Genomic DNA, 27,719 nt, shown 5'->3' with positions numbered 1-27,719 from the left:
TATGCGGTCTGGTTGAAATATTAAGTTATTGATTTTAATAATAATAATAATAATTAATTCATCAAAGTTCAAATCGTTAAATTTGTTCGATGTAGTTGTTGCGGCGTGAATGGACTGTAATTTGCGATTTTTTGTGATATTGTTTGATTGACTTACCAATATCTCCAACTGTCGGCACCTTCCACTTTGCTCTGCTTTAATCACAGGTGGGGGTAATTGTTAGTATTGGAGGAGGTCAAGGAAAAGGAATAGTGATATTAGAATTGCGAAATGGTTCAATGCGTTATATATTGCTATTTTTATGCACTCTTCACGGCGTTCTTTGCGGTTTAACATTTGCCGTATACAGCGCGGCGCGGTGGGTTTAATAACTCAATATAGGTTATGCGGAAGCGGAACCTTGCGGGCGGCGCGATACTTTAACAACTGACTTGATGTAGGTAAACGCGCGGAACGCGGGCGGGAAACAACAGAACCAAATACCATGCAACAATAATAACTGGCCCGAGCATGCCCCCCGCCTTGACCAATTGGTCAAAGTAACTGATACAACAAAGAAACACGTTATGAAAGGATTCAATAAACAATACTGAACCTGCGGTAGAACTAAATTCTAAATTAACTACATCTAAGATAACAATACTAAACTTGTGGTAGATCTAAATTAACTAACTAAATCTAAGATAACGTTAAAGTTATTGTGTAGGCAGGGGACAGAGTTTAACGACTGCCCTGCGATATGTTCCGGAGTTAGTCTTAACGTCCGCAACGCGGATCACCCCATCTACGCCGGGGTGGACATTTACCACTACGCCAATAGGCCATTGTAGTGGTGCGATATTGTCACTCTTAATTATTACCACGGTGCCTTTCGTTATTGGATTCGAATTTGTATTCCATTTCTGACGCGATTGCAGCGTGTTCAGATACTCCATTCGCCATCGATTCCAGAAAGTCTGGACGAGACGATCGACAAGATGTTTTCGTTGCAGCAAATTTACTGGCGCATCTGACAAATCAGCAGCGGGTAAAGATTGTAATGGAGTGAGCGTTAAAAAATGCGCGGGTGTTAAAGGCAATGGAGCCGAAACATCGGTAACGCTGAGCACTGATAATGGGCGTGAATTTAGAATAGCTTCAATCTGATGAAGAACCGTTTGCATCTCTTCGTACGTGAGAAGAGATGTACCCACAACTTTATTTAAGTAACATTTAATGCACTTAATGTTACTCTCCCAGATCCCACCGAAGTGGGGTGCTTGTGGAGGATTCATCTTCCACTCGATACGGTTTTCCAACAAATTTTCTGAGAATTCTTTCTTGTAGTCCGGTGACTCTAAAAGTTCGAATAAAGCCTTCAAATGCGATTTAGCTCCTACGAAATTTGTCCCATTATCAGAATACATTACATTTACAGGCCCCCGACGGGATAGAAAACGTTTGAACGCGTTGAGAAAGACTTCAGTCGAGAGGTCTGAAGCGAGTTCAATGTGAACCGCGCGGGTCACCAGACAGATAAATAAGCAAATGTATGCCTTTTGGCTTCTAACACCCCGACGTCTATGCGGGATTATTTGAAGCGGCCCAGCGTAGTCGACCCCCGTGTGCAGAAAGGCCTTAGCTTCGCGGACGCGGCAAGCGGGTAAATCTCCCATTATTGGGAATTGCGGTTTGGGATTGACTCTAAAGCATGTATTGCACTGATGCACGCGTTTCCGAATCAAATTGCGCGAAGAAAGTATCCAAAACCTTTGCCTCAACAGAGACATAAGTAAGGTGGGTCCCGTATGCAAGTTCTTAGTGTGGTAATAATCTACTATTAAATCAACTATATGATCATGAGCGGGTAATAAAATAGGATGACGACTATCAAATTCGAGTTCGGCGTTTCTCAATCTGCCTCCTACTCTTAGGAGACCGTCCTGAATAAATGGATTTAATTTAGCAAGAACTTGCCGTACTTTCTTGCCATCGTTCACTGACTTCATATCATCGGAAAAATGTACTTGCTGAACTGCCTTTATAATAGCGGTTTCTGCAATGTCAATATGGCTTAACTCAAATTTACGCGGCAATTTCCTAATGAAGCGAAACACGTAAATGACAATTCGAATTAATTTCGACCACGAATGAATGCGAGAAGCCAACGTGCATAATAAAGGTGACACGATTGTCTTGAGGCGATTATCGGTTTTAGGTTTCATTTCGGGTGGATCAGCTACACGAGAGCACAAGCCAAAAGTAGTTGGCTGTCCATACTGATTGGGTTTCAATTCCGGTAACTGTTCTGAATTTGCGTGCTTAAATGGTGAAATAGGCCACTCGAAATGCGGCTGGCAAAGCCATTTTGGACCATTCCACCAAATGTCATTTGCTATCAATTGCGATGGTAGCATACCTCTTGACAGGCAGTCGCTAGGGTTATCAGCACCTGCGACATGATAAAAATGACTACTGTTTAAATTTTCGTGTATTTTTGCTACACGATTGGCAACAAAGGTTTGCCAGCGGTGAGGTGATGAATGAATCCAACTTAAAGTTACAGTCGAATCAGAAAAGGCAAATGTTGAATGAATAGTAAACCTAGCGGAGTAATTATCAATTACCTTTTTTAACAGGTGCGATAACAATAATGCAGCGCATAATTCTAGGCGTGCTAAGGAAACGATTTTTAGCGGCGCTACCTTTGATTTTGCGCAAACTAATTGAACCTTAATTCGGTTATCAGGAGTGGTCACATGAGCGTATACCACTCCTCCATATGCCTTTTCGCTTGCATCCGCAAATCCAACAAGTATTAACGTGCATCCTTCCGTGACTCCTATATGACGTGGAATACGAATCGACGATATTGACGGCGATTCCGCGTTGAACTGCTGCCACTGATGTGATATCCTTGCGGGTGGGATTTCGTCCCAATCGATTTTTAAATTCCACAGCTCCTTTATTAGAAGCTTGGCTTGTACAATTATAGGTGCTACCAGACCCATCACGTCAAAGAGTCTAGCGACAGATGATAAAATATTGCGTTTCGTACAAGTTCGATTATCTGGAGTAACTTCAAATGCGAAAATGTCATCCGAAGGATGCCATCGTAGCCCAAGGATTTTTAACGATGCATCACTATCGAAAGTTACACTTTGCGACAGGCGAAGTTCCAATGGAACGTTTCCTAAAACTGTGCTGGAATTGGATGCCCACTTAGCGAGTTGAAAACCTCCTGACTGGAAAAGCTCAATCAATTCTTCAGCCGCGCGGATAGCTTCTTGCTCATTTAAAGCAGAGCTAGCGATGTCGTCTACATAAATATCTCTATTAATAATATCCCTTGCAAGAGGGAAGCGAGCGCCTTCATCTAACATTAATTGTTTGATTGCTCGAAGGGCTAAGAACGGACTACATTTAAGACCGAATGTTACGCGATTGTATTGGTAAGCCTGAAGCGGCTTTTGCGGATCGAATCTATATAAAATTCGTTGATAACGACGATCTTCTTTGCGAACATTTATACATAAATACATTTGACGAACGTCTGCGGATATTGCGATAGGAAAAAGGCGTAAATTCAGAAGAATGCAAAATAAATCATTCTGTAGGCTTGGTCCCGTGTGTAAAATATCGTTCAAAGATAAACCAGTTTTTGTCTTTGCGCTTGCGTCCAGAACCACTCTCACCTTTGTTGTCAATTTATCTTCACGCCTAACTGCGTGATGCGGGATGTAGTATGCGTTTTCTGACGGTAAGGCTTCCACCTGGGACAGATAACCTTTATGAATATGTTCTCTTATTACTTCATCATAAAGCGGTTTTAGTTCTGGCAGATGATTAAATTTTCTTTCTAGTGCGTAAAACCGATTTTGCGCAGCTTGCAATGAATCACCTAAGTCACAAGGGTTGCTTTTGAATGGCAAAGCCACTTCATAAGAACCGTCCTCGAGGCGAGTTGTGGTGCCTTTAAAAATGTCTTCAGCTTCTTTTTCTTCGAGGCTGTGAACTGGTTCCGAACCAATATCTTCGATTTCCCAGAATTTTTGCATTAAGTTCTCAATTTCGTGCGTAGCGCAGAAAGTGAATGCGGTGTTTGGTTGAGAATTTACTGGGGCGTCACCCATAAAAACATAACCTAATGTGGTTTGAATCGCGACTGGAAAACCGGGGGTGATTATCTTATTTGGTAGCAACAGTTGAGAGAACAGACTGACGCCAATTAGCAAATCGATTGGGCCTGGCATTGCCCAGGTGTCGTCTGCCAGCGGAACATTTATAAATTTATATGACGTCAAGTCCACCTTGCAAGTAGGTAAATGAGCGGTAATTTTTTCTAAAACTAGAGCGGTTATGGAGTATTTGAAGTAGGGATCAATCCTAGATTGAATTGTCAATGTGACACTTCCTCTTATTGATTGCGTTTTGCCACCTAAACCCTGGACTGCGAAGCGCGTTCCTGAACTGACTGTCAGGCCTAATTTTTCACAACATTGTGAAGTTATATAATGTTTTTGTGAGCCTGGGTCTAGAAGACAGCGGACGGTATTCTCTTCACCGTTTAGATCAACAGTGTGAACTTTGGCGGTAGCAAGAACTTCAGTGGTTGCCCCTTGTCGCGTGGTTGCTGACATAGTACATATCGGCCGTTCTGCATCGTTAGGTTGAGTTTCTCCATTGGATGTGGAGGCGTTTGCTTGACTGGGTTTATCAAAATGAAGAAAAGTATGGTGCTTGCCATGACACTTATGACAAGTGCCTTTTGATTTACATTTTGTAGATGTATGTTGCGGGCTCAAGCAATTAAAACACAAAGATTTTTCCTTTGCGAAGGAAAACCTTTCCTTTGGTGATAATTTTAAAAATTGTGTACAAGTGTACAGTTGCGTGTGGTTCTCATTTTGACAATAAAGGCATTTTGATTGCGTACTCGTGTAAGTATGATGTGTGCGGAGTTGAGCTGTGCGACCAGTTCCACCGGAACTGGTTGAATGTGTGTTGGCGGTGTTAGGTCCACGAGTTGTTGAAGTTCGTTGCAGAATTTTGACCTGATCTTGCACAAACGACACCAATTGCTTGCAGGTGGGAATCTCAATTTCTCGAACTGAGAGCTCAAATGCTTGTGCAGTTTGCGACTCTAACTTCTGCAAAGCGCATTGTAGTAATATAAAATCCGAAAGGTCTTCTATTCCCAATTGTTTTAGTGCGGCGATAGATGCTGAATATTTTTCTATAAAAACTGTCAGATTGTTTGCGTTGTGAGCTACGGTTTTTGAATGAAATATGTTATTCAGGTAATAAGTGGCAAGAGATCGCTTATCTTGATATTTATTGACTAGCGTATCCCAGATTATTTTATATGTGTCTCCAGTTGGCACTAAACCTGACGTAACATTTTTCGCGGTTCCAGTTAATTTTCCAATTAAATATTGTACGCGTTGCGAATCAGATAGTTGTGAATTTAAATGAACATTTGTTTTGAATGTTTCATAAAATAGGTGCCAATTTTCCATCCGTCCATCAAACGTAGGTAATTCTATAGCGGGTAACTTAATAAAATTATTATTATTAGTCGTAGCAGCACACGCAGATGTAGATGTTTGCGGTTTTGTAGCTAAATTTGGTTTAAAATTATTTCGTGCGCGAATAATACGTGTGTATAATTCTTCAAACTGTTCCCAGCTTGAATAATCTGGTTCAGAATTCGGGTCTGACGTAAGAGTATTCTCGTTAATTTGATCAATAATTAATTCAAATTTATTTTTAATTTCTAAAATACTTTCAGATTCGGACATAAATGCTTCACCTGAGCGTGACGCGTCGAAATTGATTGGCAAATTATTTGCAAGCAAAACTAAATTTTGAACCCTTTTTAGAATAATATCTCTTTTCCCTTTTAGTAAAACTAATTGTCTTTTTAGTTTGTCTTCCATTTTTAGAATTATTTGCAAACTAAAAGTTTAATTATTTATAAAATAATGCGCAAGAAACACAAGTGTACTGGGCGACAATTTGTACTGACGAATTATAGTGGAGAAGTTATTTTCCAAATAATTAAATATATTGTGCCATAAACTCAAGCGATGTTTACGTACGTACTTAGGTTGGCATTAATACATAGACGAATATATTACGCTGGAATATCTTTGCGATTTGCACCGAATAAATTTGCTACAACAACATCGATAAATAATTTAATTACCCAAAATATCAAAGAGTACCTATACCTAGGCATGTAATTTCAAATAGCGGGCGAGTATTGCTAACTGAATTCTTACACAAAATGAATGCGATTTGCGATTGAATAGGAATAAATGGTGCTAGAATTACCAAAATGTAATTCTCAATTTAAATAATCCGGCTCGAAGGACCAAATGTTGCGGCGTGAATGGACTGTAATTTGCGATTTTTTATGATATTGTTTGATTGACTTACCAATATCTCCAACTGTCGGCACCTTCCACTTTGCTCTGCTTTAATCACAGGTGGGGGTAATTGTTAGTATTGGAGGAGGTCAAGGAAAAGGAATAGTGATATTAGAATTGCGAAATGGTTCAATGCGTTATATATTGCTATTTTTATGCACTCTTCACGGCGTTCTTTGCGGTTTAACATTTGCCGTATACAGCGCGGCGCGGTGGGTTTAATAACTCAATATAGGTTATGCGGAAGCGGAACCTTGCGGGCGGCGCGATACTTTAACAACTGACTTGATGTAGGTAAACGCGCGGAACGCGGGCGGGAAACAACAGAACCAAATACCATGCAACAATAATAACTGGCCCGAGCAGTAGTATTTGATAGATAAATGGTTTGAAGATTTTTTAGTTTTTTTTTTGGTTAGAATTCGAGTGGTTTGTACATTCAGGGGGGAACGTACGGTTCAGGGATTTACATTTCCAATATTCAATAATTATTCTCAAATATCCGATATTAATCTGTTGTTGAATTATAGTTATTACACATAGTAAAAGTATAACAATATAAATAATTATAATATAAGAAGAACCTAAGAAATAAAATTGTTGTTTATGAGATATTTTATCTGTTCGTATTTCGTTTAGTTGATGTTCAGGATGTGACAGCTGTTTAGTTCGGTTGAAAGTGGTAATATCGTACGAAAGAGTAATAAAATTTACAGATAGTCATATTTTTGATAGAGCCAATTCGGAATCTATTAGGAACGGTCGTGAATTGTCATCCTTCTTAATGAATATTTGACCGGCTTTAGACCAAATGTATTTGAACTTACATTCTGCTGTGAACTGTCGCGCTAGGTATCATAATCGTTTAGCGCGTAAGGTAAGGAGTTCAGAAACATAGATTGGCGAGCGGGGACCCGATAATCCAATTATAACATTATTTAGTTTATCGCTGTTTTGTTTACAAGATCTGTTATATGTTTTGATATCGTTATGTAGTTGTTCTTTTAAAGCCGTTGAGTTACAACGAATTATCACTGTTCTGGGTTTCACTGTTGGAGGTATATTTTTATTTCGCGGAGTGACTCTGTATAAATATATTCTCTATGTTGTTGGTTTTGAGGTCGCATTTCACTAATTTGCTGATGTTGAAGATGATGTCCTTCAGGGATTGTGTTGTTTCCTCTTTAAATTCCGGAATTCCTCGGAATTCTAAACATGTTTTATTGGATTCTTTATTTCTTCTTTCTTGGTCTTTTTCTATTTCTGTTATTCTTTTTTCTAATTCTTCATTAAGTTTGAATTTGGAATCATCTTGAATTGATTTGATTGTTGATTGCAGGGAGGATACATCTTCTTCCAGTCGATCGATTTTGCTCATCGCCTGTTCCAATAATTCGAATCTTTTTGTAAATTCGTTTAATTTTGTATTGTTATAGTCGACAGATTTTTTTAAATCTGAATATCTTCCTTCACTTGGCTGTTGAGAGTTTTGAGAGAGGTGAGTTCAGAGGATATTTTTTTAATTTCAATCATTACGTCTTCTATGGAGTTGTTTGGAGTAGCAGTTGGTTGGGGTGAAGTTTTGCAGTTTGGGCAGCGCCAGGTTCGTCTTTTCTCATTATTTGTTTTGCGAAATGTGGTTTCAGTTGTCCCTCCGCATTCGTAGTGAAACTGCTTACTGCAGGAGTGACATGTGACGCCATCGCTAGTAGTCAGTTGGCGTTTGTAGCAAAGCATATTGAGAAAGGTTGGTCACCTCTGGATTGCACCGATGGGTATAGAGGTAAGTATTTATTATTACAATGTTCGGAGTTGTCGATTTGTTTTTGCCTTTGTTGACACAGTACACGAACACTTTCAATGGAAAACACTATTACGTTAAAAATATGTGTTTCTTGTTAATACTTGGTGATACTTATGTGTAATGATTCACGTTAAATAGGTTAAATGTTTAATTTTGACGGGAGTAGATCAAAACATATTAACACTGTCAAAAGAGTATTGTTGTATTATCAACCATTTTTGTATTTAACTACGAATTAATATGCAATTTTACAACTGAAGTAATTATTCGATCAGATAATTTTAATTGATTAAATAAGTAAGCTAGGTAGAAGTACTAGAGACGTTTTATTAAAATTCCAACTCTAAAACATCAAAATAAATTATTTAGCATTCTTTCAAGTGTGTGTTAATGTAAATAATTTCATAATTTGATAATCAAACTGTGGAATAATACTAGATATGACTACTTACTAGTGACGTACAAAGTTTTAATATTATGAAAGTTTATATTATGAAAGTCAATAAATAAACTTAAAATAAAGTCCAACATTTGAAAAGCTTTATTTGATATGTCTACAACTAGGGACTACTGACATATTAGGTTTATGTATTCATAATAGACTGAAGTCTTCGTATCTGTGGGTTTAGAACTGAATTTTTTTTGTTGTTGTTATTTTTCATGTTTACAAAATAATATATCAACTTTGCAATGTGTAATATACTTAGACTTTAGAATGAAAGAACGGTGACCAATTTAAATCCCAACATTGAATATAAGTCGATCGACATAGATGGGATAAGGTGTTCTATCCCTGAGCATTACCTCCGGCTAGCTCTTATTAAGGCGTGACGATTCTCTCTCGAGGCGTGGAGTCAGCTATCAGTTTCTGCAACCATCATTCAGAACAGGACAAAGGGTTCAGTAAAGACAAGGGACCCAACGAAAAGTCAAGAAGATTTCAACGTTATATTATAGCGAAGGGCAACTTTAAAAAAGAAGAAAGGATTATCACGTAGAACACATCTTATACTCATGGGGCATGCAAAGCATTACGGGTACAAAATATAATCCTAACTAAGTTCAATCTTTCACTCTGAATTTAAATTACGAAATCGGAACTGATTTTATGAAAACACATGGAGAGGGGATAGGATGGTGAAGTTAACATAGTTCTTCAATCGGTGAGCGAAGTGTAGGCGGCCATTGTCCACGTGCAACGTACACGTTAAAACATGTGCATTCGAGTTAGTTTCATTGAGAAGTTTAGCCAGGAGTTTATGCTGTGTCGCCTAGTTAAAAGGATTTTAGTGTGATTATCCGGACAATAGTCTGGATATTCCCTTGTATTCGGATTGCTTTTCTGTAGTTTGCCGTTTGCCGTTTCTGGCCACGCGAAACGCTGATGGCGAGAATTAAGTGACTGTCAGGATAGCAGCAGCTACTTGTGTCCATCAATTATTCTTCTATTATTATTATTTACTTAGATTTAAACCGCTACGTAACAAATGTTTCACCTCGTCTTTCACCAACTCTTGAAACTTATTATAAGGATTATTCAGAATATTTTCAAAATTATCTCTATAAAACTCAACCATATAACCAAAATTTATAGTTACAATGGCAAACCAAGAATGTTAAAATAAATGATGCCAGAAATGTCAGTTTGGAAAACTTATCTTAGAAAAATGGATAAAGTTTTCATGCCGTGTGGGTAAGTGTATGATGCATTAATTATTATTTCTGAAAACGTGGATATTGCAGTCGGAACATAAATAGTTTTCCTCATGACCGGGTCGAAATCCTACTTTTAAAATTTCCTACTTGTGAACATGAAAAACTGCAGTCGGAACATGGATAAGGTTTATTTCCAGTATGGGTTATAAGTGCAGGCTTTGTGGGTACACACACAATGATAACGCTGACTTAAGTTAGAAAGAAGGTTTAAACGGTTACTTGTAAAGTGTTTTTCTTCTGTATGGGTATGTAAGTGCCCATTTGACACTGATTTGGGTGAGCAGGAGTACGTACAAAGGGAACAAATACATTGTTTTTCTCCAGTATGGTTACAAATGAGACTTTTTAAAGTTTATGCCTAATTTTTATTCAAATTTCCTATTACAGAACATGAATAGCTGCAGTGAGAACATTAAAGTTTAACTTGAGTATGGGTGAGTAAGTGGACCTTAAAATGTGATTTTCCTCTGCAGGAGAAGTTACAATGGGAGCATTTATGTCGTTTTACTACAGTATGGGTAAGAGCGTGTCGTTTCAAATTCCCCTGATAAAAACATGAGTAGCTGCAGTAGGAACATGAATAAGGTTTAATTCCAGTATGGGTGCGTAAGTGAACTGTTAACGCTGACTTATGTGAGCAGGTGTAGTCACAATGCGAACATGAATATGGTTTTTCTCCAGTATGGGTTCGTAAGTGCACTGTTAACTCTGACTTGCGTGAGCATAAGTAGTTACAATGGGAACACGAATAAGGTTTTTCTCCAGTATGGGTGTGTAAGTGCTCTGTCAAATGTGACTTTCGTGAGTACGAGTAGCTACAATGGGAACATGAATAAGGTTTTTCTCCAGTATGGCTGCGAATGTGCATCGTTAAATTTGATTTGCGTGAGAAGGAGTAGTTACAATGGACACATGGATACGGTTTTTCTCCAGTATGGGTGCGTAAGTGAACTGTTAAATGTGATTTGCGTGAGCATGAGTAGTTACAGTGTGTACATAAATGAGTTTTTTCTCCCGGATGCGTCTTCAGGTCCGTTATCATCTCTGAAAAAGATGGCAGATAATAATAAGTACGTGTCTATAATAACTAGATAATTATTTAAATTAATTCAGAAAACCGAAAATAAATTTTACCTGCAGTCTCGAGAATACTTTCAGACTGCTTTAAACATTCCTTTTTTATATCTGGCAGGTCTATGTTTATTTCCGCATAAGTGATTGCCCCTCCATCTTCTTCTCGGGATTCTGATTTTGCTTTGATGGGTACAGTCTCAACATTAATGCTACCTGGAATAATAAAACAATAACAAATTGATAAGCTACTTGCGGTTGCTAAGCGGGTACAAAATCCCATTGTATAAAAATCCGTAATCCGATGAGGTTTATTATATCGAAATAGATCTGAAATACAATAAAGGAGTTTTTTTTCTGTACAGAAATAGACGTCAAACATGCAGTTCAAGATGAAAAATAATCATCTATAATTGCCGTTGCTGCATGAGCAGTTAATAACGATGCCTGGGAAATCCTTGTAAATCGCCAGTAATTATAACAAATATAATTGATTATATTAAACTAGCTTGGTAAAGTAATGTTATAATGCTGATGTTGTTTGTTGCACAAAGATTAAAAATTTGTTAGTAAATATATTAGCTTGTTGTCAGAGTAAAACATAAATAGAAGTTCCGACTGCACCCATCTGAAACACCTCTGTGATATGCAATCGATAATGCCACTTACTGGTTTGCTGAACACTCTCGGCATACGGCAAACATTCCTTTTTCACACCAGGCAGGTGGATTTCTATATCCGTAAATGCCTGTTTTTCGCCTGAGCTTTCTTCCTGCGACCATGGTTCAGTCTTGATGGTAAAATTCTCTGGGATGGGAAGATCCATGGCTCTAATGTGAAAATAAGTAAGGTCTTTAGAAAAACTTATCTATATCATAAAAAATATTCATCACATAGTTTTAATAGCTTTTGTTTTTGAAAAAGCCAATATGATTCGTAAGCAATTCGCATTTCTTCAGAGATTACTAAAAAATAATAGTACCAAAAAATAAATTTTCTGTTTTTCAAAATGTATATGATGTTCACTCGGGGTAATTAGATGAACTTACTAGTCGCTTGGTTTTAATGTGTGACAGCGGCCGTAAATCAACCTTGAAAAAACCCATTTAATCTCATCTGTCACGTGTGTTGGGTAGCTCAGTATGTTATAACGCTGTCAAAACTAATCAATCAAGTGCTTAGCGATATATTCTTACAATAAACAAATACAAATTTACGAGTTTATGTGTTACTTTGTTGACATAATTAGAACCTACTTACATGCACGGCAAAGCGCGGTGATCAATTTCAAGGCGTTGAAGAAACGTCACAAGGAATTAGAAGCACTTCAAATCATTGCTTTAAAAATGTTTTAGTTGTTGAAATAATCTCAAACGGTATATATTTTACATAATTGTTATGTAGTTCATACGGTATTACATTAGAAAGACTGTTACTGATGAAAGGGAAGCAATCATTAATAAACCACTCACTAAATCGATATCTTCGAGCTTTTGTACGTAGCAAATTCGTCCTCTATTTAACCATAGATATGTCAATATCTAGACAAAATGCGTGCAACAAAAGTACCTACGTCCCACACCATCGACGAGGATAGAAGAAACGATAAAAGGCGCGACCATACACAATATAATTCTCATTCGGAACCTACCTTATTCGATAGCCTAAAATATTATTTTTAAAATAAAAATGTTCAACTGTTGAAATATTCACTCACAACAAGAGAGATCCATTTGACAAAATGTTGTTCTGCGAAAATGAGCTTTAAGAGTTCTTTTTTTAGCTCATTTTCTTAGGACAACGCATGTCAGGTGAAATCTTGATCTTGTAAAAATAATCTAAGATGAATTGAAATTTGAAATCCTTTATAAAGGCTATTTTAAGGGGTCTAATCCTTACGCTTTAACCATACATCCGCTCCTCGGTGTTGGGTCCGCGCATTGTGAAGGTGGCCTTCCTTATGCCGACCTGCGCCGTCATAGCCATTTCCCTCAGCACCTTCAAACCAGGGCGGTATAACTCCGACACTTTTTTTAGTTTTTTGATGACGTCTTGACAAGACTATCCAATGAAAAGCCGTCGTGGTTTGGTCTCTCACTCTCTCCCGTGTAACAGAAAGAAAGACTACGCTCCATTTCCCCCTGAAACGATGTGACGCCATTTTTGCGTAATGGTTGCGTCCTTCTGACAGATTCAGATTGTTTGCGTGAGTGGTTTATTTATGTTGTTTGCTTTCGTGAATTCATGAGTTGTTGTTGTGTGAAAATGTCTAAAATTATGAAGCTGTGTTGCGTGAAGGGCTGTGCTGACATAATAATACCCAAAATACGCAAGTTACAAAAGTACAAAATAAACAAAAATGCCAATGGATCCCTTCGAAGATGCGCACTGCCGACTTTATATCTACCCGGCATTGGTGGTTATCCAGATTTAAGACAGTATCGGACCCGTTATGACGAAAATACAGGTGTGAATATGTTTTCAGTGTTCCATGTAATGTGTAACTTAATTTCACCTAAGAATTGAATTTATTTCTAGACCCCATCCGTGTTCCACCAGGACGGTGTGATGTCATAAAAGACCATAATTACTTGCAATAATATGATATGTTTAGTTCACGAACTTTGGTTAACCCGATAAATATGTTTATTTCAGAGCTTGATAATATCTTACCGGGTACCAGCCATGTGGTTCCTTCTGCCAAAAAGATCACGAAAGATTACAAAGGTAAATATCTGTTCTATGTTACTTGTTATCCAATATGCAAATCTTTTCTTGGTAAATTTTGGATAGGGCCTGACACGCTTATTACGAATATTTTTTAGAAAAAAACTTTATATTCGCCTTAATTACTATAAAAGAAAACTTTTTGCATTTCGGGCGGCGGAAAATTATGCATTTTGATTTTCAATTGCGTAAACCAAAATTCACTTCGCGAATCGATGCGACGGCAATCAGCTGTCATTAGGTACGTCACTGTTATGTTGGTATTACTGATGCATTAACAAGAGCTAAATACGACCGTTGCTATCTTCGTGCGATACACATGAAAGGCGCGAAAAACAGAATTAATAATACTAAAATGTAAACGAACCTCTAATCAGAATCACTTCAGAGTTAAGCTGAGGCACTGGAATCATGTTGGATTTCATCGTCGTTATAGTTGGAGGTGTTGGTATTCGTTGTCATTATAATTGAAGAATAGAAATAATAATAATAAACAAAAAATATAACAAAAAAAAAAAACAAAATATATTAGGGTTTGTAAACTTCAGCAGCCATTTTGAAAAATTCGTGGAGTCGGTCTTTGTTTTTGGGCACCGATCTCTTCCACATGAATTCACAGAGATATCCCTCATAATGGGCCTTACTCCTCCCGAATCTGGGTACATTTCCCCTCACATCTCTCCAGCACCGCTCGATATTTTGAGTGTGTGCTCCGGTTTCTGTGTCTACAAATGATATACTGTGATTCACACTCAGATGTACGAAACCTTCATTTCCAAGGCAATCATACGCCTTCCAGCAATCACTTATGATTGTGGTGCCCGGTAATATATATGCTTTAATTATTTCCAACAAGGTTTCTTTGGAGCGATCCTCTACTCCGCAGACAAACACTTTCTTGGATTCTCTTTCGAATCCACCGAAAATCCATTTACCGTCCACTTTTCTACCACGGTTGTACTTGCGCTTACCAATTTTTGCCTCATCCACTTCCACGGTGATACCAACACCTCCAATCTGCTGCTTCATTTTGTCGCACCAGAGCACGCAAACCTCCCGGCAATACGACGACCAGTTCACGACCGTGTCACTGCTGATATCCATCTCTTCCATCAAGAAGGTAGTCCTAGGTGGACGCATCATCGTCCAAAATGACACGAAGGTGCATATTTTGGCGATTGAAAGATTTGACTGGCCGAAAAATGTGCCTTTTCTTATCGAAACAGTAAACTTGCACCTTTTCTTGACCCGATTGTGGCCCGAATCCACCACAAACGTTTTTCGGCAACTGTACGTCATTTTCGAGAAGCTACAAAGATTTTGACAAAGTTCGCACTTTTTCTCCCGGAGAAGCACTCCGTGGCTTCTTAACCACTCAATCATGGCATCTTCATTTCCTACGATGACTCCAAACCCCATAAGTCCAACTGAACACGAATTGCACGACATTTTTTCTACTAGAAGGTCTTGTTCGGCGAAAGAAATAGACGGAACTAATTATGTAAATGCATTGTTCGGAAACGGAAACAAAAAAACCGGGAACAAAAAAAACCGGAAGGAAGACATAAATATGAATATTTATGTCGCGGGAGGCACTAAACATGCAAATTTTGTTATGTTAGTATTCTATTATGTGGCTATACGAAAAGATGCTAGAGCAAAGCGTAGAAAGCAAAATAAAGTGTCCCCTTTATACCGCCTGCTCGCGTCAAGGCAAGAAAAACATCCCAGTTTTCAAGTAGTTTAACGGCTACGCTAGGTTTGTGTAACATGGTTTGTGATACAAAAGAAAGTGCCCGTTTATAACGCCTGCTCGCGTCAAGGCAAGAAAAACATCCCAGTTTTCAAGTGGTTTAACGGCTACGCTAGGTTTGTGTAACATGGTTTGTGATACAAAAGAAAGTGCCCGTTTATAACGCCTGCTCGCGTCAAGGCAAGAAAAACATCCCAGTTTTCAAGTGGTTTAACGGCTACGCTAGGTTTGTGTAACATGGTTTGTGATACAAAAGAAAGTGCCCGTTTATAACGCCTGCTCGCGTCAAGGCAAGAAAAACATCCCAGTTTTCAAGTGGTTTAACGGCTACGCTAGGTTTGTGTAACATGGTTTGTGATACAAAAGAAAGTGCCCGTTTATAACGCCTGCTCGCGTCAAGGCAAGAAAAACATCCCAGTTTTCAAGTAGTTTACCGGTAACATGGTTTGTTTATTTATTTATTTATTTTATTTATTAATCTTAAGTTAGCTCACATCTTCGTGTGTTCTAATAGTTTTTTAAACATGTACATTGTTTGGCAAACATAATCTTTCTTTAAATATTTCAATATTGTGATACAAAAGAAAGGGCTGTATCTCCCTCAATTTTAGAAAAATTAACGTTTGTTAACATTATAATTCTGTTGTGTTTTCATAAATTCGCGCCAATCCATTTATATTCCACGAAGTGAGCCATCGTGAGTGGTTCATTTATGGTCGTATCTACGCAATGTATCAGGGATACCAACATAACAGTGACGTAACTAATGACAGCTGATTGCCGTCGCATCGATTCGCGAAGTGAATTTTGGTTAACGCAATTGAAAATTTAAATGCATAATTTTCCGCCGCCCGAAATGCAAAAAGTTTTCTTTTATAGTAATTAAGGCGAACATAAAGTTTTTTTCTAAAAAATATTCGTAATAAGCGTGTCAGGCCCTATCCAAAAATTACCCTTTTCTTCCTTTCCTTCGACCACTAAGATCATTTTGTTTACAGAGATCAGTGTACCTGTTCCTGTGGGACCCAGCGGCAGTAATTTAGTCTTTACACGGAAACAAGATGCTCCCCTGCGTAAGAATATTTATAGTTTTTTGTAAACATTTAAGGATGTGTTATGTGCTCATGAATTCTGTATTTATATTTTTTTTTAATAACTTCATGACTGAACCCTCAAATTGAAATATTTAATCATTTAAAACAATACTAGCAACTCAAATGAATATTAAAACCAGAAAAAGATTTAGTCGCATACTTGGTACCAATTTAAGATGTGTTTTGTGCTCACGAATTCTGTATTCATATTATTTTTTGAATAACTTCATGACTAAATCTTCAAATTGAAATATATAATCATTTAAAACAATATTAGCGACTCATATGAATATTTAAACCAGAAAAATCTTCAGTCGCAGATTTCGTAAACATTTAAAATGGGTTTTGTGCTAAAAAATTTATTTGTTTCTGTTTCTGTTATCTTACTGAAATTAAATAAAAATTACTTCTCAAAATGTAACAAAGTTTTTCATTTTTCTGATAAACAGAGATGTTAACATTCAATGTTGTCGTAGAAAAGCACAATCATTGTTTGAACATGTTTTTTCTTTTAAAGTAAAGGAATTCAAATTTCAAGTAATTTTGAGCTATTTTTACGACGGCCTCGGGATGACAGATTTTCAACTTACAAAGCGCCGTCCTGAGAAAATGTGCCGTAAGGAAAGACACCTTATAGCTCATTTTCGCAGGACCGCACTTTATGAGTTGGAGCCTTGTCGTCCTGAGAGAATCTGTTAACATTTCTAACATTTATTTTTAAAATAATATTTTAGACTGATGAATAGCACAATATGATAGTATAGGGAAGATCATATTGTCTATGGCCGCACTTTTTTTAATTGTTTCCTCTACTTTGTTTAGTGGTTTGTTTATTACTCAAATCTTGTAATGGGACTGGGACACGGTCAAGCGGCTTGATCGCAAGCACGTAGTTTATTGTCTATGGCACTTTGTGTCAAGCATTTTGACCGTGTACCGAAGCTGGCTTGCAAGCATTGCGCAATTCTACGTGCTTGCGGCGAGGCTTGATGCGAATTTATATTTTTGTGGGAATAGACAAACGACAATAGACAAATAAATATCACGTATCATAAACAATGATATAAATTGAATAAAATTGTTATAAAATAGGTACTTAGTTATTGTTTTTGTGTTCAATTTGTAGAAATCCATCTAATTTAAAAATTCTGGAAGTATTTTAGTATTTTTTAATAATTATGACAGCGGTTTTCAAGGTCATTAATAATCAAACTGTAGAATAAATAATTTTCTGAATATTCAATGGAGAAAACATATTTTTTGTATGAATACCGCACAAGATATTCATACAAAAAATAGCTGTAGCCTGTAATACACTTTGCAAATGCTCATGGGTAAAGCGGTACCTTAACTTGTACCATTCTTGACACCAAATTCGTTTCTTTTTATTATTTTATTCAAACATAAAGCTAACGTAAGAGCCAAGAACGCTTTGTCTTTGACAGATTCCATTTTGCCGCGAGTCACGAAATGACAGGAAGGCATAGAAGTACATATACATAGACCACCACGAAATCACAGGAAGGCGTGGCCATGCTTGACGGAGAGGCTTGATGCGGGCTGTCAAGCCGCTAAGCATAGACAATAATAGACAAAAATAGACAACAATAGACAAAAAAAACTACGTGCTTGCGATCAAGCCGCTTGACCGTGTCCCAGTCCCATAATGACGTCATCCGTGGACCCTACTAAAGGCCGAAGTTATCAATCTAGTGATTGGTTTATTTATGGTCCCACACAGCTATTAGACGAATCTCTCTGGCAACAGCGCTTTTATAATGTCTATTGCAACGCCTGTCTTTAAAATGCGTTTGTTTCTATGGAATTGCAAATATCGAAACGGTAAACAGACGTGATTTATTTATGCAGACGACATTTTTGCCTAATTAATTCTTGGTAAGTACATTAGTTTTTGGTTTCGTTAATTATTATGCGATCTTACTAGAGATTTGAGTCGAATTAAAAGATTTGTCTTTTTTTCAGGATGAATAAACGAGACCGAAGCATTAATTTTAAAGACGATTGACAATGTAAACAAACTACTTGAATATAAAATAAGCGACGCGTTGATGACCTTAGGAGATAACGTTAATTCTTCGGCATCAGGTATTATAATATTACAAATGAGAATGTTCAAAGTCACTCAATGTCACGCACTGATTCTTTTGAATTATTGTTCTTCCTGTTAACCCTAAAGCCTTGCAACGTGCATCTCGAACTGTCAGAATTCAGATTCCATATAAATTCGCTATTTTTTAATGTATTTCAAAATAAAATACTGTTCTTGAAAGCGTATTAAAGACTCTTTCAGTTTTCAGCAGTACAAAACGACTTATGCACTTAAAAATATAACATTTTTGAACTCAAACATTGATAATGCTTTTAAAGTCACTTAGGTTCACATGGTTTTTTATCGTGCAAACTGTAATTACTACTTTCCACGAAACAAAAATGTGTTTAACTAGACAAAGATGTTATAAAAGTTATTGTCCCTTAACTTTTTTTCATTTAATATGAAAATTTGCAAACCTTGACAAATTTTTTTCAAACGCTAAATGTTGTTTCAAAGAATTAATTGAATTCTTTCGGAAGCGTTTATAGTATATTATCAAATGCAAACTGAAAACGCACTATTCTCTCTTATACTTCTAGATAACCCGAATGTTCGAGGTGTTCTTCATAGAAGGAGATGAAGACGAAGCATTCCTCGATAGCCGTCCACTTCCAGGGCTCTTGTTGGGTACGCAGTCTCCGCTCCAGAAGCCAGACCTTATGCCGTGGGATAGTTGGACCATCCCCCTGCTTGGCACGCCTTAGCGAGCAGGCAGCCGCAGCCGGTGTCTGCTGTGAGGCGGCCACTGTCTCAAATAAGCCACCGACTCGTTAAACAGAATTCCCCAGACTCCAGAGGGTCCTGATACTTCAACACAATTGAGGAAATAGGAGAAAGATTATAAGAGGCAATTGAAACTGAAAAGCACAATTAAAAATTGCAATAATAAATAAATATTTTTTTAATTCCATTCCCTTTTAACAAATATATTTTTTTAATACATAATTATTTTAAATATGGAACTTAACTTATATAAGATTATAAAACAATAAACATTATTCAATGATCTCGCAGCTGGATTCACGCTACCTCTCCTGGAAACAGTTGTATCTAATAATTAAATTGGCATCGCGGATTACTTGCGTGTTTATGCAGAACACACCATTTCTGTTGAGGCGTACTTCAGCATTTTTTCACCTGAAATAAGAGAAAGTAATTTCAGTAATCAACATAATTATTTCAGTGCAATGGCAATGCCATTAGGTGACAACACTGTACTTGTCACTTGTCCGAAGAGTCTTGTGAATGATGTTGGCTTGTGCTTTCATCATTTTAATAGCCTTCATTGATTCGAATGACTATTTATCAATATTGTATGTACCACTGTAGTTTATTATTGAAGTAGCAGAGATTCTTACTTGGTGACATTGCGATTTGCAATATGTTTGCAGGATAGCCTTTAGGAACTGAGCCAAATTATAAATAAACCTCTTTTGGGGGCCAGGTCCTAAGGGAAGTGAACGTACACTGGACGGAGGTGTACAATAGCCTCCTAACACTTCTTTTTGGTGCAGCATTATTCCTGAAAACAATTATACCATGGTGTCTATGTACAATGCTTGTAGCAGGATAGTGATGGTATAATAATACATTATGTGGGCACACAAAATAACATTACACACAGTAAGTAACGTCACTGAGTACATACACTGTTATTATTTGAGTACAGCTATTTCGTTATGTATTTGTATTAAAATAACATACCTGGTGGTGGTTCTCAGAGACATTTTATCGATGATTCGGTTGTGGATTACATAACAGCATGTTTCATCAGTCGAAGACGCGAAATGAAATCTACATCGTTCAAGACTTTTCATCATTCAGAAATTTTTTCACAGGCTTATTGTCATTTATTGTTTACTCTTGGTATTCGCATTACTGACGCCCGCGACACGTCATATGCTTCTGAATCTTCAATTCTGCCAAAATCCTCAATTAAATTCTTTATGTACAACCTTTAAAAGGGACACGTGTGTAAACCTTCAATCTTTTAAAAAGTACATCAAATCTTGGCTAAAAAACACTGAACTAGATATTTTTTTCTTATACGTTTTAGCAAAGCTATCTGTAACATTTATATCCATGTTTACATTATTCTTTTATTATTTCACATATATACAAAACAGCGGATATATTTTATTGTTTGTAATGCTTTGTCTGCTAATTCACTTTTTAAGATGTCTTCAAAACCTAGGATTTACCTTATTTTTTGTGTTATTTTAAAACTTTTACATATTTCATGATTTAGTTTCTTGTATTGCATCTCAACAGTAACTCTTTTAAAATAATTTAAATTTATATTTGATATTGTATCTCCACTTAAACCATAGAAACAAGATAAAAATACTTATAATACCCACACTCATGCTTCGCCTTCCTGGGATTTTTTTTAAAATTATGTTCATTTATTTCAATATTTTTTATACATTTTTAATATTTTGTGTAACCATGTATGTATAAAAAAAAATTCAATAATATAAAAAAAAAAATCCACATTAACGTAAAATAAACACTGAACTCAAAATAAAAGTGTAAACTTCACAGCTGCAACTATCAAGTGTCAAGTCAAATAGTACTGAAAGGCAATAGGTAGAAAACTCGGCTTACATATCCGACATATAACCACTATTAGCTGCTTCAAGTACCCTATAGTGAAGAGGGACTTTATCTTACAGGTAAGCGTTTTTGAGCGTTGGTGAAATCGAAATAATACTTTATCCTATGCATAGTGCTTATGACAGCTTATGAGCACAATGGTGAAATACCCCGTTAGTCTAAGAAATATACTTAACTTAAAAATTCTTAAAAATATTTACTGTGCTCTAGCCCAGTGTTCCGCAAAGCGTAGGTATTCCGCGGCACACTGGTGTACCGTGGTCATCAGTTGGTGTGCCGCGGAAAAAAATCAAGGTATTGTGAAGATAATAAGAAAGCAAATGGGAGCAAATGAAAGATAATATCAGTCCCTTCTGTTTCATACAGAAGTAGGCTTTCTCGTGGAAAAGTGCTATTTCGGATTTACGAGCTAAAATTTGAGTCCCAGAAGTTTTTAGAGGCCCAGGTTTCAGATTTTGCTTCTGTGTTTGAAAAAAAGAATGGGTAGTAAAACTTGCGGACATATTCGCTCATATAAATGAACTCAACAGAAAAATGCAAGGCAGGAATTCATATATTTTAACGTCTTCGGACAAAACTGAAAGCTTTCGCGCTAAGTTGGTATTATGGATCAGCCACGCTGTCAATGGTAGTAATAGATTGTTTCCAAATGTCATGGCTGCCTATTCAGAAACAATGTGCAGGCTTTGATAGTGAAAGACTTGGAGTTATTAGCAGAAAAAATGAACTGTTATTTTCCTAAGTTTGACCTACAACCTATGGACTGGGTATGAAATTCACTCTCGGATATCATTTCCCTTGGACACTTACCGATAAACGAGCAGGAAGAATTCATAGAGTTAAAAACTGATAGGAAATTAAAACTAAAATTTTCCAAAGTAGAGCATGTGCTAGCATATAAAAAATGAGTATCCACTGCTTTCAAAGCATGCTGTTAAAATATATTTCCGTTTGCCAAACCTACTTATGCGAATTGGGATTTTTAACTCTCACTACTATTAAATCGAAAAAAAGAGAACGCCTGAGGACGATCAATGAAGAGATGAGAGCAGTCTTATAAACGATTGCTCCAAATTTTGATCTCCTGTGCTCAGTTAAACAGGCTCACATTTCTCACTAAACATTTTTTCATGTTAGATATATAGTGATTTTAGTAATAAATAAATATTAAATAAACATTGCTTTTTTCTTTGGTGTACCTCTAAAATTGATTGATTTGATAGGTGTAACTTGAACACAAAAAGTTTGCGGAACACTGCCCATTCAATAAAACAATATGGTATCGTCGCATGGGGGGGAGCTTACAAATCTTCACTTTTACCGAAGGAAATCACTCAAAGACTAATAATAAAAATTTGAATAAAAAAAAACATTCAACTTCCCAACCTCACAACTTCTCCAAGACTTTCAAGTCCCACCACTAAAATATACAAAAAACACGCTGCTTCAAATCCACAAAGATCTCTTTAAGAAGTCACACCACGCCATGGTTCGTGTTGAGAGCAATAGGCAAAATACAATGGGTCGCTTGAGCACTCCATTAATGCACACCCATTACTGAAGTGGTGTGGTTTAATCAACTAACGACAGAGATGAGGCTAAAACCGGACTATAATACATTTGAAAGTAAATAAAAACTTTACTACATTAAATGATTCAGCTAATTAGAATCACGATGACACCTCATTATATTAGGTACCGTAAAACGGGGTGTATAGGGACAGTTTATGATCTTTAAGTAAACATAGCTCTTTTTCGTTGAGCCATAGGGACGATAATACTATGCAGAAAATTTGTTCTTATGCTTCTTTAATTATACGTTTCCCTATTTTGTGGGTTGCCATTGCACATTCTTCAATAAACGCAAAAAAAGCAAGTGTTCCTATTTACCTGCAATGCGGGGTGTTTAGGGACGCCTTTGGGGTGATTAGGGACGCCTTTGGGGTGATTAGGGACGCCTTTGGGGTGATTAGGGACACCTGTGGGGTCATTGGAGAATTTTTTGGGATCATTGGGGACATATTTAGGGGGTGAGTAAGAATCGAATTTAATAATTAGGCATCAAAACCTTAAAAGAGTTATAGTGTTTATTTTTGGATCAATAAGTAGATACCTACGCTAAACATATCTTTAAACTAAACTTCATAACATTTCGTACAAATAAATTCACAACTTAAAGCACCAGTAACACAAGTAGGGCAAGCAAAATTTTTGCACACAATGCATTTCATCCATCCAATAGAGGTCCAGTTAGACTTAAGTTTGTAATATTCAACATAATTACAAGCACAGCAGTGTTGCCTATGTAATTTGATGATAGTATTTGGTTGAACACTTTTTTCACCTTCAGGAGCAGTATTCTCACGTGACTTGACAACATTAGGTTGTTTAATTTGTTTGTCTTCACCCACAAGGGAATAAATTTCCTTGTCTTCCACTTCCATTGCCTCTCCTTCTATAACAGAAGCTGCCCTTTCCATTATCTCTTCTTCATTAAAAGTATTTTGGCTGAGAACTTTCAATGGTTCAGCTCGATAATGTTCTGAAGATGTTACATCAACCAGTTCTTGCCCGTTTTTGTCGTATATTTTTATCACATTGATCTTACTTGCGCATTTACGACTTTCATTGGTTCCTTCAGCTTGGTGTATATCTACAACCTGAATATTTTGTGATTCTGTATTTTTGAAGTTAGAGCTGCTATTCAAATTACTTGATTTTTTTAAAATTCTTTTTGTCTTTAAAGCGACTTTTTTCTGCGTACGAACTCTCTTTTGTGTCGTAATCACCGCTTTCTGAAGGTTCTCTATACATTTTTCGTCGACACTTTTTCCTGCTTGCAAAGAAATTTTCTTTTTCTTTTTATCTTCTTTATTGCTTGAGTCAGAATATCTCAAGTCTTTCAAGAGGGAAACTACCGATTCATTTAGTTCCTTAGTGCCATGGTGGTCATTTTGACTATCCTTTGGAAGTAGATCAAGCACAACGTTCCGATTCAAAGGGTGTAAACCAGTCTTTTTAAATCCAGCAATAATGCTGTTCCCTGCATTCAGGGATATTTTGTCTGACAACTTTTTTAAAAGTCTGGGAAACATGCTTTTTGGTATGGCAGTTTCTTTTCGTCCATCATTTTCCTTCCAAGTGGCCAGTATGTCTCGCCAGGCCATTTTTAATGGCCGAAAAAAAGCCACGTCAAGCGGCTGAGTGAGATGTGTGGAGTTACTGGGTAAAAAAACGAAATTTATATTATGATCTCTGCATTTTTTTATCGCATCGAGCGACAAGTGCGAAGAAAGATTGTCACCAATTAGAATTTTTTTCCCAAGCTTATTTTGGAAATAGGGAATGACAATTGTGTTGATCCAGTCTTCAAAAGTGTCTCCATCAAACCAACCTGATACTGTACGGTTATATCTTGCGAGTGGGGGGCCACCTTGGGTCCAAGTGTCATACATGTTAGTAGCTTTGTACACTACATATACTGGTAAAATGTCGCCAGCTGCTGATCCAGCGTACATTATTGAAGTCGAACTTTTGCTGAAATTAACAATTTTTTCCGGGTACTTGCAGCCTCTTTTTGTTATAATTTTTTTACGACCTGGGTCATCGCTTAAATTTGTTTCGTCATAATTGACGATGTTTGCCGGATCAACATCGCACAAGGAAGATTCCAAATGATCAAAATAATCAGAAATGGTGTCGACAGATATTTGGGCTCTACAACGTTTAATATTTTGACTCATTCTTTGAGATATTTTTGACTTGTGGCGCTTTAAAAAGCTTTCAGCAAAATCACGCCCTGGGAAGTTATTTTTAAATTTTGGTATATTCTTCCCACGTCGGTCTAGGTATCCTTTAACTATTAGCCGAAGATCATAGGTGTCTAATGGGTAACCCCATTCAGCACAAATATTAATGTTTTCAATTATTAAATTTTCTATTTCATCCGAAAGAACTTTCTGGCCACCTTGTTTTTTTGTGTGGCGCAAATTATGGCGACAAAGTACACTCTTGGATATTCCAAATTCAGAAGCCACTTCACGATAGCTTTTACCATTCTTCACTAATTCCAACGCATTTTTTATATTCTCATCAGTGTATTTTTTGTATCTTTTACTACTCCTCGGATCGGGCTTGTAGGTTCGTGGCATTTTCTGAAATTAATAAATAGGGTTTTTACTTTAATAAGAGACATTTAAATACAGCGAACATATTAAAGATTAAATACTAAAAAAATAAAACTAATTTGAGTATGCCCTGTCCCTATTCACCCCGTATGGCGTCCCCATTCACCCCATATAGCGTCCCTATTCACCCCGTATAGCGTCCCCATTCACCCCATATGGCGTCCCTATTCTCCCCACAACATAATCAAATTGTCTGTGAATTCACTTTCAGTTCTAAAGTAAATTAATTTAATACATTATTAAACTCACCAATAACTTCCTCCTGATGTAGAAATCTTATTCTTCACAATTGACAAGCTTTTTCAAAGGTTTTCAAGGCCTGCGCACACTTTTTTCAGAAAGTTTTGCACTGAGATATTCCGACCGCAAGCACGCTTTACTAAATAATGATTTTTAGGTTAAGAAAGCAACACTTCTGACAGTTCGAAATGTTGATATCGTAAAAAAAATACATTTCCCTACCTAATAATGTTACGGTTTTTAATGTAGAGTAGAATGGTATGAAATAAATGTGTAACAAATTTTTTTTCCCAAACCTGTCCCTATTTAGACTTAAGTCCCTATACACCCCGTTTCACGGTACTTCATATATTATTATATAAAAACAAAAATCTCTTCATTTTGTATATTTTTATGATTTTATTCTTCTAAATAGATATATATTTTTTTATTTAATTTATATAAGTGGGTACAAGATGTTATATAAGGACACATGGTTACAAAATATATTTATGTTCGCAATCTCACCAATGAAGAAACTGTTTCTTGTGATTAGTGAGCGAGTTACACTAATTATAAGAAAAATAGAATACGATTATGATATTGGTAAGTATATGTATATATATATATATGTAGAATAATGTTCTCGGTTTACCCGCGTAAAGTAGTCCTTAAAAGGACTTTTTAATTTTTGACGTTTCGGACAGATCTCACTGTCCATCTTCAGAGGCCTTATGTCCTAAATTTCGTCTCAAACTGAACGCTTTCGCGTGTCTGTTTGGTCCGGAAGTCAAGATACAAGTGGGTGCTTATCAATTCTTATGTCTAGGACGAAGTATGCGTGTTGATAGTGATTTGACGGTAGAGGGGGTGGGGGCGGGGTTGGCAATATCAAGCAGTATGTGTGTAGCGACCTGATTGGGTTGCTTTGAACTTGTTGGAAGTGTTTCTGAGAATTTTGGAAATGTCGGTTTTGGGTTATTTTGGTCAATTATAACTTTCCAGGTGTTGGGAATTCTGATTGAGTCATTTCTGGTATTCATATTATTTTTATGTTTATGAATTTCAATTGCTTCGCGGTAAATTCTTTTTGGCTCATTGTATATGCTAGCTATTGTTGTGGTATTATTAAAGTCGTAGTGTAGAATTGAAGAAGTAGAATAGAACATGTAGAATTGCAGAACACAAGGTAGATGTCACTAATAAACGCTTAACTTCATCCATAGTACAACATGTCCTTAATGAAGGTCATAAAATGGCTATTGTTGTGGTATTATTAAAGTCGTAGTGTAGAATTGAAGAAGTAGAATAGAACATGTAGAATTGCAGAACACAAGGTAGATGTCACTAATAAACGCTTAACTTCATCCATAGTACAACATGTCCTTAATGAAGGTCATAAAATGGCTATTGTTGTGGTATTATTAAAGTCGTAGTGTAGAATTGAAGAAGTAGAATAGAACATGTAGAATTGCAGAACACAAGGTAGATGTCACTAATAAACGCTTAACTTCATCCATAGTACAACATGTCCTTAATGAAGGTCATAAAATGGACTTTAATAATACCACAACAATAGCTAGCATATACAATGAGCCAAAAAGAATTTACCGCGAAGCAATTGAAATTCATAAACATAAAAATAATATGAATACCAGAAATGACTCAATTAGAATTCCCAACACCTGGAAAGTTATAATTGACCAAAATAACCCAAAACCGACATTTCCAAAATTCTCAGAAACACTTCCAACAAGTTCAAAGCAACCCAATCAGATCGCTACACACATACTGCTTGATATTGCCAACCCCGCCCCCACCCCCTCTACCGTCAAATCACTATCAACACGCATACTTCGTCCTAGACATAAGAATTGATAAGCACCCACTTGTATCTTGACTTCCGGACCGAACAGACACACGAAAGCGTTCAGTTTGAGACGAAATTCAGGACATAAGGCCTCTGAAGATGGACAGTGAGATCTGTCCGAAACGTCAGAAATTAAAAA

General features: G+C 36.8%; 3 protein-coding genes across 6 annotated transcripts; all 3 read right to left on the bottom strand.

The window, feature by feature from the left end:
* Nucleotides 1-9,855: 9,855 nt before the first annotated feature.
* On the bottom strand, nucleotides 9,856-12,985 carry LOC149415117 (uncharacterized). Of its 4 annotated transcripts, none has more exons than XM_089643540.1 (4): nucleotides 12,901-12,985; nucleotides 11,671-11,831; nucleotides 11,065-11,217; nucleotides 9,856-10,974 (listed from the first exon to the last, which is right to left on the bottom strand). In XM_089643540.1, the coding sequence occupies exons 1-4, from the start codon at nucleotides 12,909-12,911 to the stop codon at nucleotides 10,343-10,345; spliced, it is 957 nt and encodes a 318-aa protein (XP_089499666.1). In that variant the 5' UTR covers nucleotides 12,912-12,985; the 3' UTR covers nucleotides 9,856-10,342. The 4 variants fall into 4 exon arrangements, with proteins under 4 accessions (XP_089499666.1, XP_089499668.1, XP_089499667.1 ...); XM_089643542.1 differs by lacking the exon at nucleotides 12,901-12,985 and adding an exon at nucleotides 12,474-12,525; XM_089643541.1 differs by lacking the exon at nucleotides 12,901-12,985 and adding an exon at nucleotides 12,262-12,504.
* Nucleotides 12,986-14,256: 1,271 nt separating this feature from the next.
* LOC149415116 (uncharacterized) lies at nucleotides 14,257-14,871 on the bottom strand. The gene has a single exon (XM_089643008.1). The coding sequence runs from the start codon at nucleotides 14,869-14,871 to the stop codon at nucleotides 14,257-14,259; it is 615 nt and encodes a 204-aa protein (XP_089499134.1).
* Nucleotides 14,872-23,190: 8,319 nt separating this feature from the next.
* Nucleotides 23,191-25,767, bottom strand: LOC149415115 (uncharacterized). Its single transcript, XM_089643007.1, has 2 exons — nucleotides 24,073-25,767; nucleotides 23,191-23,283 (listed from the first exon to the last, which is right to left on the bottom strand). The coding sequence occupies exons 1-2, from the start codon at nucleotides 25,453-25,455 to the stop codon at nucleotides 23,191-23,193; spliced, it is 1,476 nt and encodes a 491-aa protein (XP_089499133.1). The 5' UTR covers nucleotides 25,456-25,767.
* Nucleotides 25,768-27,719: the final 1,952 nt, after the last annotated feature.

The sequence above is a fragment of the Hesperophylax consimilis genome, chromosome 19, assembly GCF_061612785.1.
Source record: "Hesperophylax consimilis isolate HC1 chromosome 19, BYU_Hcon_1.0, whole genome shotgun sequence".
Classification (NCBI taxonomy): Eukaryota; Metazoa; Arthropoda; class Insecta; order Trichoptera; family Limnephilidae; genus Hesperophylax; species Hesperophylax consimilis.
Note: the sequence above shows the minus strand (reverse complement) of the source record. Positions and strands in the feature narration are given on the sequence as shown.